The sequence below is a fragment of the Miniopterus natalensis genome, chromosome 9 (assembly GCF_054644295.1).
Source record: "Miniopterus natalensis isolate mMinNat1 chromosome 9, mMinNat1.hap1, whole genome shotgun sequence".
Taxonomy (NCBI): domain Eukaryota; kingdom Metazoa; phylum Chordata; class Mammalia; order Chiroptera; family Miniopteridae; genus Miniopterus; species Miniopterus natalensis.
Genome location: NC_142089.1, coordinates 25119471 through 25134121, shown reverse-complemented (window position 1 = coordinate 25134121; position 14651 = coordinate 25119471). Strand labels below are relative to the sequence as shown.

The following is a 14651-nucleotide window of genomic DNA, read 5'->3' as shown; positions in this document are numbered from 1 at the left end:
CTATTAGTACAAGGAGCGTATTTTTATAAGAGCGCAGCCCAGAGGGGTGCCATTACCTTTCCGATTCCTGCATCATCTCCAGGTTCTTCATCTCACTGCCGGACTCCTTGACCACTATACTGGTCTCCCAGCGCTGATCTCCAGATTCAAAGAGGAAGAGCCTGCCTGTATCAGTGCCAACAACAATCTTGTCCTCAGACACCCAGGTATGGGCTAGGTAGTTCTGGGGTTCTCCCCTCTGAAAGTTGGTTTGCTTCAGGGTTCCCTCGCCAAAGCGGAGAAGCTTAAACATTCCATTTCCGGTGATACAAACCTGTGTGTTGTCCTGAGGACTGAAGCTCACCTGTAAAATGTGAAAGAATGAAAAACAAAGATTTATAAAACTCATCTTTTTGGAATTATTTCTCATTTTACTAATTAATATTTATTTCAGGTAGCTCAGAGTACCCTTGAACTATCACTAAATCATATAATTTTAATACCATATTTGATAAGAGCACAGATCTATAGCCATTATATTTGTGGGGCCAGTTGTGTTTAAACAGGGAAACCTACAAAAGTCATTTTACAAAGGCCAAAAGCAAAATGAGCAGGTCTGGACAACGGCCAAATACTGTGTCAACAAAACGGAATGAAGGAAGGCTCAGCTGGAAACACAGAAACATGAGGGTGTGGCAGGTTTATGTGCCCTGTCCAGGGGGAAGGAACAAATGTCAGGGACTGCTACGTGGTCTTCTACCAAATGAGCTTCCCTTATCCGTTCCCTTTCCCAATATACAGTAACGGGCAGTCAACCTGTCACCTCCACTAGATGGCGAGCAACTTGAGGGGCTGTGGTTTTTTCATCTCTGCAGTCCCAGTGCTGGGTTCATATTAAGCATCCAATAAATGTGCATTGAATCTATTGGAGCCAAGGTGCTTTGCTCTGAATGGGGACGCTGCACAGGCCTCACTGTGACCTGGAAGAAATGATCTATCGGCTCCACCTGATTCTGTGATCACCAAGCAGCCTTCTGATTGCTAATTTCACCTTCCAAGTTCTCTATTCCTAGGGAGGAAATACACTGGGTAAATGTGAGTGCTCTGGTCCTGACATGCTGGTTTATACACCAGCTTCTTATGAGAATAACTGAGTCCATGCCTGAGACAGTGAACAGAATTGAGTTCCTGAAAACCTGTAAAACTGAGTTCTAGGCCCTAGATTGGGTTGACTGCACCAGGATAAAACTCCCTGGGACCCACTGCCTGAGCAGTAAACCATCTTCCTAACAAGTGCTCCTTAGTTTGCCTTCAAAACACAATAGAGAACTCTGCTCCCCAAATGACTGCAATTTCATCGACAGCTTCTTAAAGATCTACCACTTCACATTACATCCCCGAAGTCTCCTCATTGCCTAGCAGTGCTGCTGGAAATAGACCAGAACCAGAAAGAGTGAGCGAGTTTCATCAATTCGTCTCTGGGCTGACCTGTGACCAGAAAGCAGTTCTAGGCCAGAGTAAAGGAGACAGGCACTGGAGTCAGGGACTCCTGGTCCTGCCATCCACTATCTCTGTGATCTTAGGTAACTTAACCTTTTGAAGCCTCAGTTCCCTCATCAGTATATTAGGGATAATAATTATGCATACCATTTATTGTGAAACTAAATTAAAAAATGCATGTTAAGAAATTAATGCTGCTTCTAGTACATAGAAAGCATTCAATAAAAGAGAGCCTGTGCTATTTTTTATAATTTGCACGATAACTTTTTATGCCGGGGAGATACCTGGTAGACAGTGTTGTTCTGAGAGTCGGTTTTAATAATGGCCATTACTTTCTGTTTTTCCCACAGCCAATAGACAAGGTTGGACTCTGGAGGTGATGTTTGAGTCAACAGGTATTTGGAGTCTGGAGAAAAAGCCATGCCAGTAAATTTCTGAACTGGGAAGTCAAAAGTATTAAGGATTTTGCGCTTCCGGCATGGCATGGATGACAGTTCATAAATGGTGATGACAGGTTTCTCTTGCACCATCTCAGAGATAGCGAGGTATCGCCGATTGGGGCTGATGGACAAGGCTAACATGGCTTGACTCTTGTCTGAGCCTGCAAACAGGTAAAATGGAATAATGAGGCTAGATCGCCAAGATCCCACATGAACAGACACCGCTGACGCAATAGGAGAAAAGTGCAGAAACAGGTAATTATCAACCCGTGAAGATCCTTGAAACAAGTATATCTGGGATATCATGAAAATGACTAGGATAGGCACCTCCCTGAGGCCAAGGTGGGAGGAGAAGTCAGGGACTGATACCTGAAGGAGGACAAGGTGGGACAGGGCAGGTGGCAGGAAGAGCAAAGGTGTGGATGTGAGAAAGTGGGATGTTGCTGGAGCCAGGAATGGCCACTGTCAGATAGGTCTAGAGGGGTGGAATAGGGTCAGGTCACATAGGTCTTTATGCCCTGAGTGGGCAACACTCAATACCCTTCCTCAGCTTTTAAGCCTGGGATGCTACCTACTGGATTCCTCAGCCTCCCTCGCAGTTAGGTAGATCTATGTGACATTCTGGCCATGAGATAGATGCAGAAGTTTGCTGACTGGCTTTATGGTAAAGCTTGCGCTTTCCTGAAAACCAGGGATGGATGGATTCTGTCTCCCTTTCCCTGGAATACAGAGGTAATATCTGGAGATACTGCAGTCATCTTGCAACCACAAGGCAAGAAGTATGAGAATGAAAGCTATGGTCCTCTACACTACAGCACCTAAGGCAGAGATGAAAGTGCAAATACTTTATTTGGGAAATGCAATCAGGGCCATGTTATGATGTTCATGGACCTGATTTTCATGGTACTATTGCTTTCAGGAGCCTCTTCCTCCATTAAAGAATGCTAAAAAGTACATTTTGTGATTGCATTGGTATAAAGAGAAATATATCCAGGCTGGATTCATTATGATATATTCATTATTATTGTATTATTTTTTTCTGATTTTAAAGTAAGTTAAAATTAAAACATTTTATGGGGTCCCTAAATATATCATGGGCCTTAGGCTCTGTGTCTACTGTGCTTTATGGGTAAGTCCTCTGTCTCAGTTAACAGCAACTTCATCCTTCTGGTTAACTGGGCCAGAAATCTTGCTTTTTCTCTTCCACCCCACATTAGGTCTCTGAGAAAACCTGTCACCTCCACTTTCAAAATATACCCAGGATTTGATTTTTTTCTCACCATGCCTGTTACCTACAGCCTGCTCTGTGACACCATTTTCTCTCACCTGGATCATAGCAATAGTTTCTCAACTGGTCTCCTGCTCCCTCCTTAAATCTATTCTCTATACAGTGGCCCAAATGAACCTGTTGTAACATAAGTCAGATCATCTTACTCTCTCTGCTCAGAATCGCCCCATGACTTCTCATTTCACTCACAGGAAGAGTCTATGACCTACAAAGCCCCATGCGATGCTGCTCTGCCTCACCTCTCACTCTCTACTCCTCCATTCGCCCCACTCCAGCCACATTGGCTTCCCTGCTATTCCCTTAACACACTGAGCACCCTCCTAACTCAAAGGTGAAAGACAGAAGTATAATGCACAAAAGAGATAATATAGGAGAATATATTAATAATCTTGGGTTAGGGAGCAATTCCTGAGCAAGATACAAAAAGGAAAAGGTGGATGAACTTCATTAAAACTAAGAATTTCTGTCCATCAAGATACCATAAGGAGGGAGAAAACACAAGCCCCAAACTGGTAGAAATTATTTGCAATACATATATCTGAGAATGGATTGGTATACAGAATATAGAAAGCATGCTCATAAGTCAGTAAGAAAATTACCCAAAAAATCCCATAGAAAAATGGGTAAAAGACATGACTAAGGCATTTCACAGAAGACTAAATAGGAATAGCCTGCAAACATGTGAAAAAATATTCATCCTCATTAGTAATAGAGAAATACACACTATGACCAATAAGGTACCCTTTCTCAACCACTAGATTAGCAAACAATTAGGAAGTTGGACAATACCAAGGGTTGATGAGGTTGTGGAAGAATGGCAGGTCTCCTGGTGGGAGTGTAAATTTGTGCTACCATATTACCCAGTAATTTTTGTCCTGGCTGTGTGCCCTGGAGAATCTCTGCACAGTGGATGAGCATACATGAATGCAAGACATTTTATACTGACATGTAATGGCAAAAAACTGTTGTTTCCCAAATGCCCATTAACACCAGAATGGATATATTTGAGACATTAGATTCATACCATGGAACACTATGTAGCAATAAAATGAACTCAAGATGCATGTAATATGTATGATGATGCACCATCTAAAAAGCATAATGTTGAACAAAAGAAGCAAGTCACAGAATGTATATGCTATGATTCCATTTCTATAAAGGTAGTAAATGGCAAAAACAAAAGTATATCCCATGGAGTTACACATATATGGTAAAACTACATGCAACAAAGAGTAGGAAGAGAGAATAAGTGATTAAGTTGTGGAAATCATGTATATCATCAACAGGACCAATGTGACCCAAAACAAATGTAACATTATACAAATGGTTATATTTGTGACTTGAGATAAAATCTCCACTGTCTTCATCATACATGAATTCAAAAGGTGCTGGAATGAGGGTGGTGTGCTCAAAAAGTGGCATTGGTGATGACAAGGGCAATGAAATTGAAGAAGCACGAAGAGACTCTCTAAAATATTTTTTTTTCATTAAATCACACTGGAAAAAGTACTTTTAAATTAACATTATTTTACATGTGATTTTTACATGTAATGCTAGTAGACATGTATTTCTTCTACATTTAGAGAACTATACATTTATTCAAATTGGCCAGAAAACTTTCCTTTCAATCGTCATGTTGGAATTATGAGGTTATATTTGCCACATAAGGTTAATGTGTCAGGATAGAAAGGGTTGTGTGTGTTTTTTTTACCTGGAATGAATTTTTGCCATTTCTGATCCATATTGTATTTCACACAGTAATTTCCTGAAGGAAATATAATGATCTGTTCATCGAAGAAGAAGACATTGTTGGCCACGTGGGATCGAAGACCAAAAGCGTGCAGCGACTGTGCCACCACGGTCGACATGGTCCCCGGCCAGAGTTTGCTCTGTGAAGACAGAGCGCAGCAGGTGAGCCCGGAGGAGCCCGGAGGAGCCCGGAGGAGCCCGGAGGAGCCCGGAGAAGCGCGTCGCCCCGCGTCGCCCCGCGTCGCCCCGCCCCTGACCCGAGCCCGGCTCCACCGCATCCGCCCCACCCTACATCCCCAGCGCCCCTCACCCTCACCCCCACCCTGCTGCCAGCTTCTCCCCTTCCTTGCGCCCTCGAGGCTTCCTGCTCCTCGGTGACTCCGGGGTACCCCTCCCACCTTACGCTTTTCCTCTCGGAGTCAGCGGACTACACGTGTATCCAGGGGCAGTCCTACAGATCCCAAGCGCTTGGGCACTTTCAGACGCCTGAGCGGTTCCTATAGCAACGGGAAGCCGGAAGTGTGTCTGCGACCGGAAGCGGAAGTCCGATCGAGGAGTTCGGCAGCCGCCGCGGCGGGTAGTGAGCGCCGGTGCGGTTCTGGTGCACGTGGAGCCGCGCGGTGAGGGCCGGGGCCTGAAGGCGGGCGGCGGCGGAGGCGCCCTCTTCCAGCCGCGGGGCCTGGGCCTGCGCCGCTTCCTCCGGTAGTTGTCGGGCGTGCGCGCGAGATGGACACTCCCCTGCCCTCGGGCTCCGACTCGGATTCTGAAGAATCTCTCGTCACTGACCGAGAGGTAGGTGCAGCCGACCCGCGCGGCTGGGCCGGAGGGGGGGCGTCCTTACTCCCCTGGCACTGAGGCCAGTCGTTCCCCGCAGTTGCAGGATGCGTTTTCGCGAGGGCTCCTGAAGCCAGGCCTCAATGTCGTGCTAGAGGGTCCGAAAAAAGCCGTGAACGACGTGGTGAGCTGGGGCGCCAGGGCGGGGTGCTGGGCACGGGGTGAGCGCCAGGGACGGTTGCGCTCGGGTGGGTGAGTCCTGTCCCAGGAAGGACGCAGCCTGCGCCTTGCCAAGAGGGTCAGTTACTTGTTGGGGTGCAGGGGGTTAGCACTTTGTCGGTTGGCCTGGCACCCAGGGCTTGGGAGAGACATATTAAGGGTTCCCTTCTTAGGAGCTCAGTGTCTGAATTTCTTAGAATGGCCTGAAGCACTGTTTGGCAGAATTCAAGCGGGATCTGGAATGGGTTGAAAGGCTTGATATCACCCTCGGTCCAGTGCCAGAAATCAATGGAACTCAGTCAACACCTCAGAACGAGGATCAGAAAGCTGTTGATCCAGAAGATGACTTCCAGCGGGAGATGAGCTTGTATGTTTGTATATTTGATTTCAAATGTGGGAGGAGTTGGGGGTCCCTGTGCTACATGGGGGAGGGAGAAAATGGTGAGCCTGTACTCCTCAGAAGGTATCAAAAGCCTGGGAGCAGGGAGGAAGTCTTCTTTTGATTAAAAAGAGTTGAAGGTTTTTTTGTGGGTTTTTTTGCTTGTGTGGACAATTATTAGAAGATTTTTCTTATAGAAAGTTCTTATATAGACTCTTTTAGTGACTACATAAGAATCATAATTGGATTGTCATTAGCTTGAAGTTCATAGGTACTTTTAGAGTGGTCATTCTCTGAAACTACTAATTTTCAGTAGTCCTTACCTCCCTTTTAAAAGAGTGTACAGTTAAATTTCGTCCAGATACCAAGTTAATGAGGTTTTATTACCGTTTTTGTCTTTGTGTGTATCTTCTTGCTAGCGGAGGTCAGATGCTGAGAGAGAGCCCTTCTGACCTCGGATAACTCATGAGAGGCAGTGAGAAGGAATGTAAGCCCTCTCCCGCTTAGCTGGTTTCACACTTTATCCTGTATCCTCAGCTACCGTCAGGCCCAGGCTGCAGTGCTTGCAGTGTTACCTCGTCTCCATCAGCTCAAAGTCCCTACTAAGCGGCCCACTGATTATTTTGCTGAGATGGCCAAGTCTGATCAGCAGATGCAGAAGGTAAGAAACAGGGAGGGTTCTTTTTTTTCTGGAAAGCCGGGGCTTTGTACTTTTAAGTATATTTAGCTGGCTAATCTCCTAAAAGGTTTAAAAAAAGACGAAGCCTAATAATAGGGAAGTGGTTGTCAGAGGGCAATTATTATCTCTATTGTCTACTTCAGACTCATGTCAGTCACCACCAGTTAGATAAATATAAGGGTGACTTTTTCCTAATTTAAACAGTTAAGGGAAGGAAAAGTACTGGAAGAAGTGTGGTCCCTAAGGTAGAGATGGTGTTTTGCATTTCCTGGCTGGCATGATCATGGCATGGTATGTAGAAAAAATACAGATCCTGTCCTATTGCCAGGGGGCAGTGCTACAACTTGTAGACAATTCATTTTCTCTGGGCTTCAGTTTTCTATAAAATGAGGGATTCAGGTATGGCTCAGATGTAGTATAATTTAGAGTTAGGTAGAACTTGGTCCTTGTTTAACTTTGTGAGGAAGAGAATTGCCAAAATCTGATCCAAGATGTATTGAAATAGTTCCCTTGGGTCTCAAGCTCGATTTTAGGGAGCTCTTATCTTGGTGGTACTTAGGGAAGCTAACCTAGAGATGGGCCCAGACACATCTCTGTACATTCACACTAACAACTGCTCATCTTTTAACTGAAATGTGTATGTTTCATGGAAAAGGCTGACTGATATCTGTTGGAGTTTTAATGTGTATGTGGTATATTGGAGAAGGGAACTGGGGTTGCATTGCTGGTTTAACCTCAGTCTGCAGACAATAGAGATGTACAGAAGTTAATTTCTCTTGGCAAAATTGCAAGCAAGCAGTTTTGTATAATGGAACAAATGGTACACTAGGAGTGAGAAGGTTGCTTTCAAGTTCTAGCTTCACTACTGATATGTTTGGTATCTTGGACGAAGTGCTCAGTCTTTGGGCCACATTGTCCTCATGTGTAAATCATCTTGGAATAGATGATTTACAAGGTTCCTTTGAGCTCCATAGTTTGCAGAACAGGGAATATCTGTTTCCTGCTCCAATGTACCCAAAATAGCAGTCATCCCAGATTCAAATAACATACACTAACATTTGTGTTTTAGATTCGACAAAAGCTGCAGGCTAAACAGGCTGCCATGGAGAAGTCGGAAAAGGCTAAGCAACTTCGAGCACTTAGGAAATACGGAAAGAAGGTGAGAAGGAAAGTGGCGCGGGATAGAATGATGCTGGGTGTGTTTGTCAGGCCAGATTGCCCCGGTCTGATTTGGTTCCATGACCTTTATGTGTTCGATCATGTGTTTGTTATCTCATAGTGGAGTGTGCGCATGTATGCTAGTATTCATGAGCACAATCTTCCCTTGACGCCAGTGTGTTACCAGGAGTAGTGTGGTAACTGTAGCAAGTCATTTACCTCTCCAGTTTGTATTTCTATACAGTGAAGAGTTGGGGGGTCCAGATCAGTGGTTTCCAAACCTGATCTCACAGCAGAACCACCTGGAGAAGTTTTTCAAAACAGATTTCTAGGCTTCAGTATCTCTGGGAATCGGTGTATGTTTTCTTCCCTTCCCCCAAAAGCTTCTCAGATGATCACTGGCCTAGATGATTGTAAAGTCCTTGAAAGAATCATATTGTCATTTAATCAGTGGGGAAAAAATGGTACCCGTGAGTTTGAACTATGACTGAGTTCTAATGTGAAATCAGAGCAGGCATACCCTGAAACTTTTGGTTTTTCTTCTTTATTTCATGGTCACTTAAGAAAGGTGACAGAAATTAAAGGGTTGTGGGGAAAAATGCGTGTGGGGAGGTTCATTGTGGGTGAGAATAAACATGATCTGGGGTGTTGAGCTGCTGTCCTCATTTGGAATCCTCAGTGGAGTAGGACTAGATGAGCATCCTGTCCTCTGCAAACAGGGAGCTATGGATTTATTGGATTGATCTGGTGGTTGATGGCTGAGATCAACTCAAAAACATGGGCAGTTGGTTTAACATAAATTATCAGAAGCAAAGAAAAATTCATTCAGGCCAATTATCTCACTCTTTCTAATTTGAGGAATCTCAGGGCACTGGTTCTGAACTAGGGATGATTTTGCTTCCCAGGGATTTTTTGGTTATGTCAGAGACATTTTGGTTGCTGCGTCTTTGTGGGGAGTGTGCAGCTGCATCTGGTGGGTAGAGGACAGGAAGGCTGCTAAACATCCCACAATGCCCAGGACAGGCTGCACACCCCCAACAGGGAGTTATCCTGCCTGATCTGTGAGTAGTGTTGAGATTGAGAAACCTGCCTTAGAGTAAATGCATTTCCTTTTGTCCTTAAAGCTTCTTTTCTCTTTTGATTTGGGGGGAGATTTTTTTTTCTGTTGGTACTTTCATGCCTAGTAACAATAAAGTATTTAATTGGCACAGATACAATCAATGGGGAGAATTGAATGTGGACCTAAACATGATTCACTACAGTTTTGTAGGCAGGATTGTGTAATGGAGGAAGAATGCAGATTGCCTGCGTGTGAATCTCAGCTCTGAACTTTCCTGCTGTGTGACTGGGGCAAGTTACTTTACCTCTCTGTGCTTCAGTTTCAGGAATATTAAGAATTTCTGCCTCACTGGTTTGTTGGGAAGCTAAACTCATAATGTCCTTAGAACCTTCACATAGTTTTGGCACTCAGTAAACGTTCAGTGGCGGTGGTATTATCACAGTGTTGATACTGGGAGAGTATAGACACTCACAGCAATGGTTCGGAATGGGTGTAACAGGCCTGTGTCCATGTCCCAGGTGCAAACAGAGGTCCTTCAGAAGAGGCAGCGGGAGAAAGCACACATGATGAGTGCCATTAAGAAGTATCAGAAAGGTCAGTATTTCTCTCTCATATAGGGAGCAGGGTGCCTGCTAATTCTAACACCTTGCTCTGGAACCTTGATTGATTTGGACCTAAGCTTAGAGAAGGTGAGGGAAGAAGATGTGGCTCTTAAAATTAGTTCATTAAGCAACAATCTTTTGAATTTTAAGCTTTTCTTAAAATGTGATGGCACTAAATCAAATACAATTCACTCCTAGGCTTCTCAGATAAACTGGATTTTCTTGACGGAGATCAGAAACCTGTGGCACGGAGCTCAAAGGAAGGAGCTAAAGGCCAGCAGATGAAGAAGGGGTATGAAGTGTTCGGTTTGGTTTTGTGTATACTGGGCAGCAGTCACGAGTGTGGCAGGGACCGCCATAGGAGCAGCTGCAGGGTTCAGAGAAGGTTGCTGCTGCTTGTAGCTAAGACTGACCAGGCTATGTGATGGTCCTTTTAGCCATGTCAGTCTTTGAAGATTAAAGGAAGGTGATTTAAGGATTTGGCACATTTGAGTGAATGTTTAGTAAAACAGTGTGATGGTTAAGAGTACAGTTAAGAGTTCAGATCCAGAGATTCTGCCCCTCATTGGGAGGGTAGTTTTCAGCAAGTTACCTTACCTTTTTAATGTTAATTTCCTCATCTATTAAAATGAATCGTGTGTGCCTCATAGTATTATAAAGATTAAAAGAGGTAATGTTGGATATTACTATTTTTTTTAGTTCACCTTTATGCATTCCTGGACACTAGGCCTAGGGGGATGATCATTTCTGTGTAATGTAGTAAATGCTAAGATGTGGCATTTGGGGAGTAGTATGGAGGCACATTGTAGAAATATCTGACCTGTCTGGGGATCAGGGTCTGGGGATGGCTTCCTGGAGGAGGATCCCACCTGAGCTTAGTCTGAAGGATGAGTAAGAATTAATAGAATAGGAGAGATGCAGGTCTGGGGAGTCCAGAAGAACACGAATGAGCAAAAGCTTAGGGATGAGAGCAGCAGGTTTGCGTGTGAAGAACAGCCAGCACTTGGTATCACTGGGAATACCGTGTGAGGCAAGGAGTGGTGAGATGTAGCTGGAGGGGACTCTGTCTGAGTCACAGAGGCAGAGTTTGTCTGTCTTGTTGAGAAGCCTGGGTTACACTGACGGGCTTTACTCAAAATAATGTGCAGGTCATATTCATGTTTTTAAAAGTTACAGTGGGTTCTTGTGCAAATGATAGTCTTGAGGGAGGTGGGGAAGTTAATTAGGGGACCAGTAAAGTCCAGCTGAGCAATGATAATGGCCTGAAAGTGGTCATGGGAGTAGAGAAGAGACAATAGATTGAAGGAGTATCCAGGAGCTCAGTTAGCAGGATTCCATCATTGAGTTGGGTGTGGAGAGTGAGCAAAGGAAGGATTGAGGCTGACGCCCAGGCTTTAGTTTGCCTTTGGTTTTAGCCTGATGTCTGGGTAGATGGCAGCACTGCCAGCGTCTTTAGAGCATGTGCACAGAAGGTGAAACCAGAGTAGGAAGGGAGGTAACATGATTTCAGAATGCTGAGTCAGATTCCTGTGGGATGACCAGTTTTAAGATTACATTTGAATGTTACCTGCATGTATATATTCCCGAGAGGAATAGAAACAACTGAGGATGATTTCACAAGATTTAGTTAAAATAGAAAACTTTTCAAAGATAAGTGGTGAGCAACAAAATGTATGTGGATCCTTTCCTGGTCCTTGCTTTGTTGTCCTGCTCTGGTGGTTAAACCTGTGAATAGATGAGCTTGCCTGGGGAGTTTGTTGAGTAGGAATGTTGGGCCAAGGATGAGATTCTAGGGAACATAATGTCTACTTACAGACAGAATACTGAGGGTGTTGTTGGGCCATAAGATTCATCGGGATTTGCAGTGCTGATTTGTAACCTGTAAAACGCCCTTTTTGCCAGTCCCAGTGCCAAACGACGTTATAAAAACCAGAAGTTTGGCTTTGGTGGTAAGAAGAAAGGCTCCAAGTGGAACACTCGTGAGAGCTACGATGATGTATCCAGCTTCCGGGCCAAGACAGCTCATGGCAAGGGCCTCAAGAGGCCTGGAAAGAAAGGATCAAATGTAAGTGGGCCTGGGGATCAGGTGAGGCGCTGGAGCAGCCTCCTCCAACCCACCTCCGCCCTCCTTCCTCTCTGTGCATCCTGGTCATGGGGCGGAAGGCCAAGCTGCTCTGTGACCACAGCTGGTGTTTCTTTTTCTGTAGAAGAGACCTGGAAAACGGACAAGAGAGAAAATGAAGAGCAGAACACGCTAAGCAGCATCTCCAAGAAAAAGTTGAAGACTTGGGATTTCACAATGCAATTGATCCCTTATGTTGGTTTCTTTTTGTAAAATATTTTTTCAATAAACTAAGAAATTCTCAAAGAAACATACACCCTTGGGCAAAAAACTCAATTAAGACTAAAAGATTTAGAAGTTACTTTTACATATTAAATAATACTTCTATACAGTGATAATTTAGACTTTGAATCCAAATTGTCTTCCTTTCATGAGAGATGACTTAATGCCCCCCCATTCTTCCCTATCCTCCTAAATAGTTATATCATTTTAGATATATCAATAATCAGTGTTTATATTATGAATATCCTTTAAATAACAATCACTGGAGTGCTGGTTGAACTATGATATTTCCTTTGTGGCACTGTTTTTGGTTTTCCTTGAGTTAATATATTTAACTCCTTATATATTTCTGTGTGCCAGTTTTCCTTCTACATCATTTTATTCTAGATGCTTTGTCATTTTAACCACCTTATAATTTTCCCACCGTAACTGAGGTCTGTCATACAACTGTCACCTTTTCCCTTTTCTAGACCTTCTAGGTTGGATCCATGATTTCCTGGATCCTGTACTTTCCTGTCTTAGCCTGTGCCTCCTTTTGCTCTATACTGTTTTCTAGTATCTTCCTAAGAAAGGGAACATGGGAGGTGACTTTCTTACCTCTTTGCATTTCTTGAATTGCCTTTCATATGGCAGGTAGGAATTTCCCTGCGAATGTTGCAGGCGTGCTTCTTTGTGTTGCGGCTCCTGTTTTGCCACTGAGAAGTCCGAGCCATTCCAGTTTCATTGTCTCTGGAAGCGTTTCTTCTCCCTGTCATCTGAAATGCCATGAGGCCATGCCTTGGCGGGTGCCTGTTTGCACTCTTTGATTAGGGCTTTTGGAAGAATGTGAGGTCTTCAGTTCTGGTAAGTTATATTGGGTAGCTTCCCCCTATTTTCTTTGTTCTCATTCTGCAATTTCTGTTAGATGTTGAACCTCTCCTAATGACCTAAGTTTGTGTGTTTGTATTGTTCTACTGTGGAGGACGATTTCTTTGATTATTTCTAATCATCATATTGAATACTTATTTTAGATTCATTTTTCACTTTATACCCAGAGGTCTTTGTTTCCTAATTGATCTTTTCTCACATCATTTTACTCTCACTCTATAGATGGTCTCTAGTCATCTCTCTCAGAATCTGAATTACAGTTTTGGTTTTGAAAAGAGGTTTCTTCTGTTGCCTTCATCCTATTACCTTGGGATTCCGCAAGTCTCTTTCCTACATTTGTGTTCCTCTTTTTCATGTTGAGTTTCTAGTAAAAAAGAATGAATTTAGCTTTTATAAACTACAGGAATGAATCACAGATGCATAATGATTTTAAAGTCTCTAGGTGATTGGTCACTGCACAGACAGCAACGTGTGGAATTGTGATGCCTTTTTTTGGTCCAGCAATGAACCTACATGGCATTTTACAAAAGTAGATAATTGAGAGAATTGATGAACAAAGATGAAAGCACAGTAAAGAAATGAAAAGTGGTAAGGCCAGAAGTATGCAAATGGAGTTGAAGTCAGCTGAGGTGGGCACGGCTGCACTATCTTTCTAGAGAGTAGCTGTGAAGCCAGAGAATTTATGGACATAATGAGGAAAACGAAGAGGGTGAAGGTGTCCCAGAAATAACAATGGGCAAAAATCTCATTGAAGGGACTGAGATACTCTTACATTGAAAGTAGAAATGATAAAATGTTGGAAGCCAATCCTAATTTAGAAACGAGTGAGGCAATTTGCAGAGGTGTAGAAATGATGCCTGCTCCATGCCATGTACAAGAAAAAAAAGGGAAGCCCTTTTTTTTTTTTTATAGAAACACACTTGATTCTCAATGTTTTATGTTATTTTCTTATGCATTTAACAGTAAGATGTTTAATAGTTTGACAAAAATTTAAAAATTTATCATCATGAATATATTTTGAGGAGAGCATAAAAAGTGGATTCGTTGGTATACAGAGGTGAGGCTATTTATGATCTAGTGTGAATTATTAATAGATTAGGTTCGGGATTCCTTTTCATTACATCATTAGCTCTGAAAGGGGAAGTGCTCTTGGTACTCCTGTTTGTCTGTTTCTTTAACTAGAGCAACCACATTTCTTCTGTTTTCATCTTCCTAGTGTCACCAGAGAGTGTGCGTGAGTGAGCTTTACTTTGTACATCAACTCATCTAAAAAATTATATAGTCTTCAGTTTGCACAGTATTGCAGGACCACAAAGTTACCACTTGCTGAAACCATGCAAAGTGATCTTAATAAATTTTGACAAAACTTTAAATGTGGGAAAAGTTGTGCATGGAGCTTCCATGCCCTTTGGGCACACCACTCTCCCAACACCTCCATGTGTTCCCAGACTGGATGTTTCTTGGCTATTTTTAAAAAAGACTTAAGTGGGTCTATGTGGGGATCTTTTCTTTTAGAGCTGTTTTATTTTTTTCAGAGAGGATTCCATTAGCTTCAAACCCAGGGTAAAAATGCAATATAGGTGCATTTTAATTGATTGTTTTCAGCCTCATAC

General features: G+C 43.2%; 2 protein-coding genes across 2 annotated transcripts in view; one reads left to right on the top strand and one right to left on the bottom strand.

The window, feature by feature from the left end:
* CFAP57 (cilia and flagella associated protein 57) overlaps nt 1-5075 on the bottom strand; it is a 53201-nt gene extending 48126 nt beyond the window's left edge. Inside the window, exons 1-3 of the mRNA XM_016220146.2 lie at nt 4919-5075; nt 1764-2080; nt 57-343 (exon numbers count right to left, since the gene is read on the bottom strand). Coding sequence (XP_016075632.2) covers nt 57-343; nt 1764-2080; nt 4919-5075 — 761 coding nt within the window. The remainder of the gene's footprint in view (nt 1-56; nt 344-1763; nt 2081-4918) is intronic.
* A 491-nt stretch (nt 5076-5566) lies between these two features.
* EBNA1BP2 (EBNA1 binding protein 2) lies at nt 5567-12291 on the top strand. Its single transcript, XM_016220159.2, has 9 exons — nt 5567-5748; nt 5831-5914; nt 6147-6316; nt 6866-6989; nt 8077-8166; nt 9744-9819; nt 10026-10119; nt 11730-11892; nt 12035-12291. The coding sequence occupies exons 1-9, from the start codon at nt 5683-5685 to the stop codon at nt 12083-12085; spliced, it is 918 nt and encodes a 305-aa protein (XP_016075645.2). The 5' UTR covers nt 5567-5682; the 3' UTR covers nt 12086-12291.
* The last annotated feature ends 2360 nt before the right edge of the window (nt 12292-14651 follow it).

Excerpts from the sequence above, each read along its gene's own strand:
- EBNA1BP2 (XM_016220159.2), top strand. The coding sequence starts at position 5,683 with ATGGACACTCCCCTGCCCTCGGGCTCCGACTCGGATTCTGAAGAATCT. Across the intron at positions 6,990-8,076 it reads CTGATCAGCAGATGCAGAAG|ATTCGACAAAAGCTGCAGGC; the intron begins GTAAGAAACAGG and ends TTTGTGTTTTAG. Across the intron at positions 11,893-12,034 it reads CTGGAAAGAAAGGATCAAAT|AAGAGACCTGGAAAACGGAC; the intron begins GTAAGTGGGCCT and ends CTTTTTCTGTAG.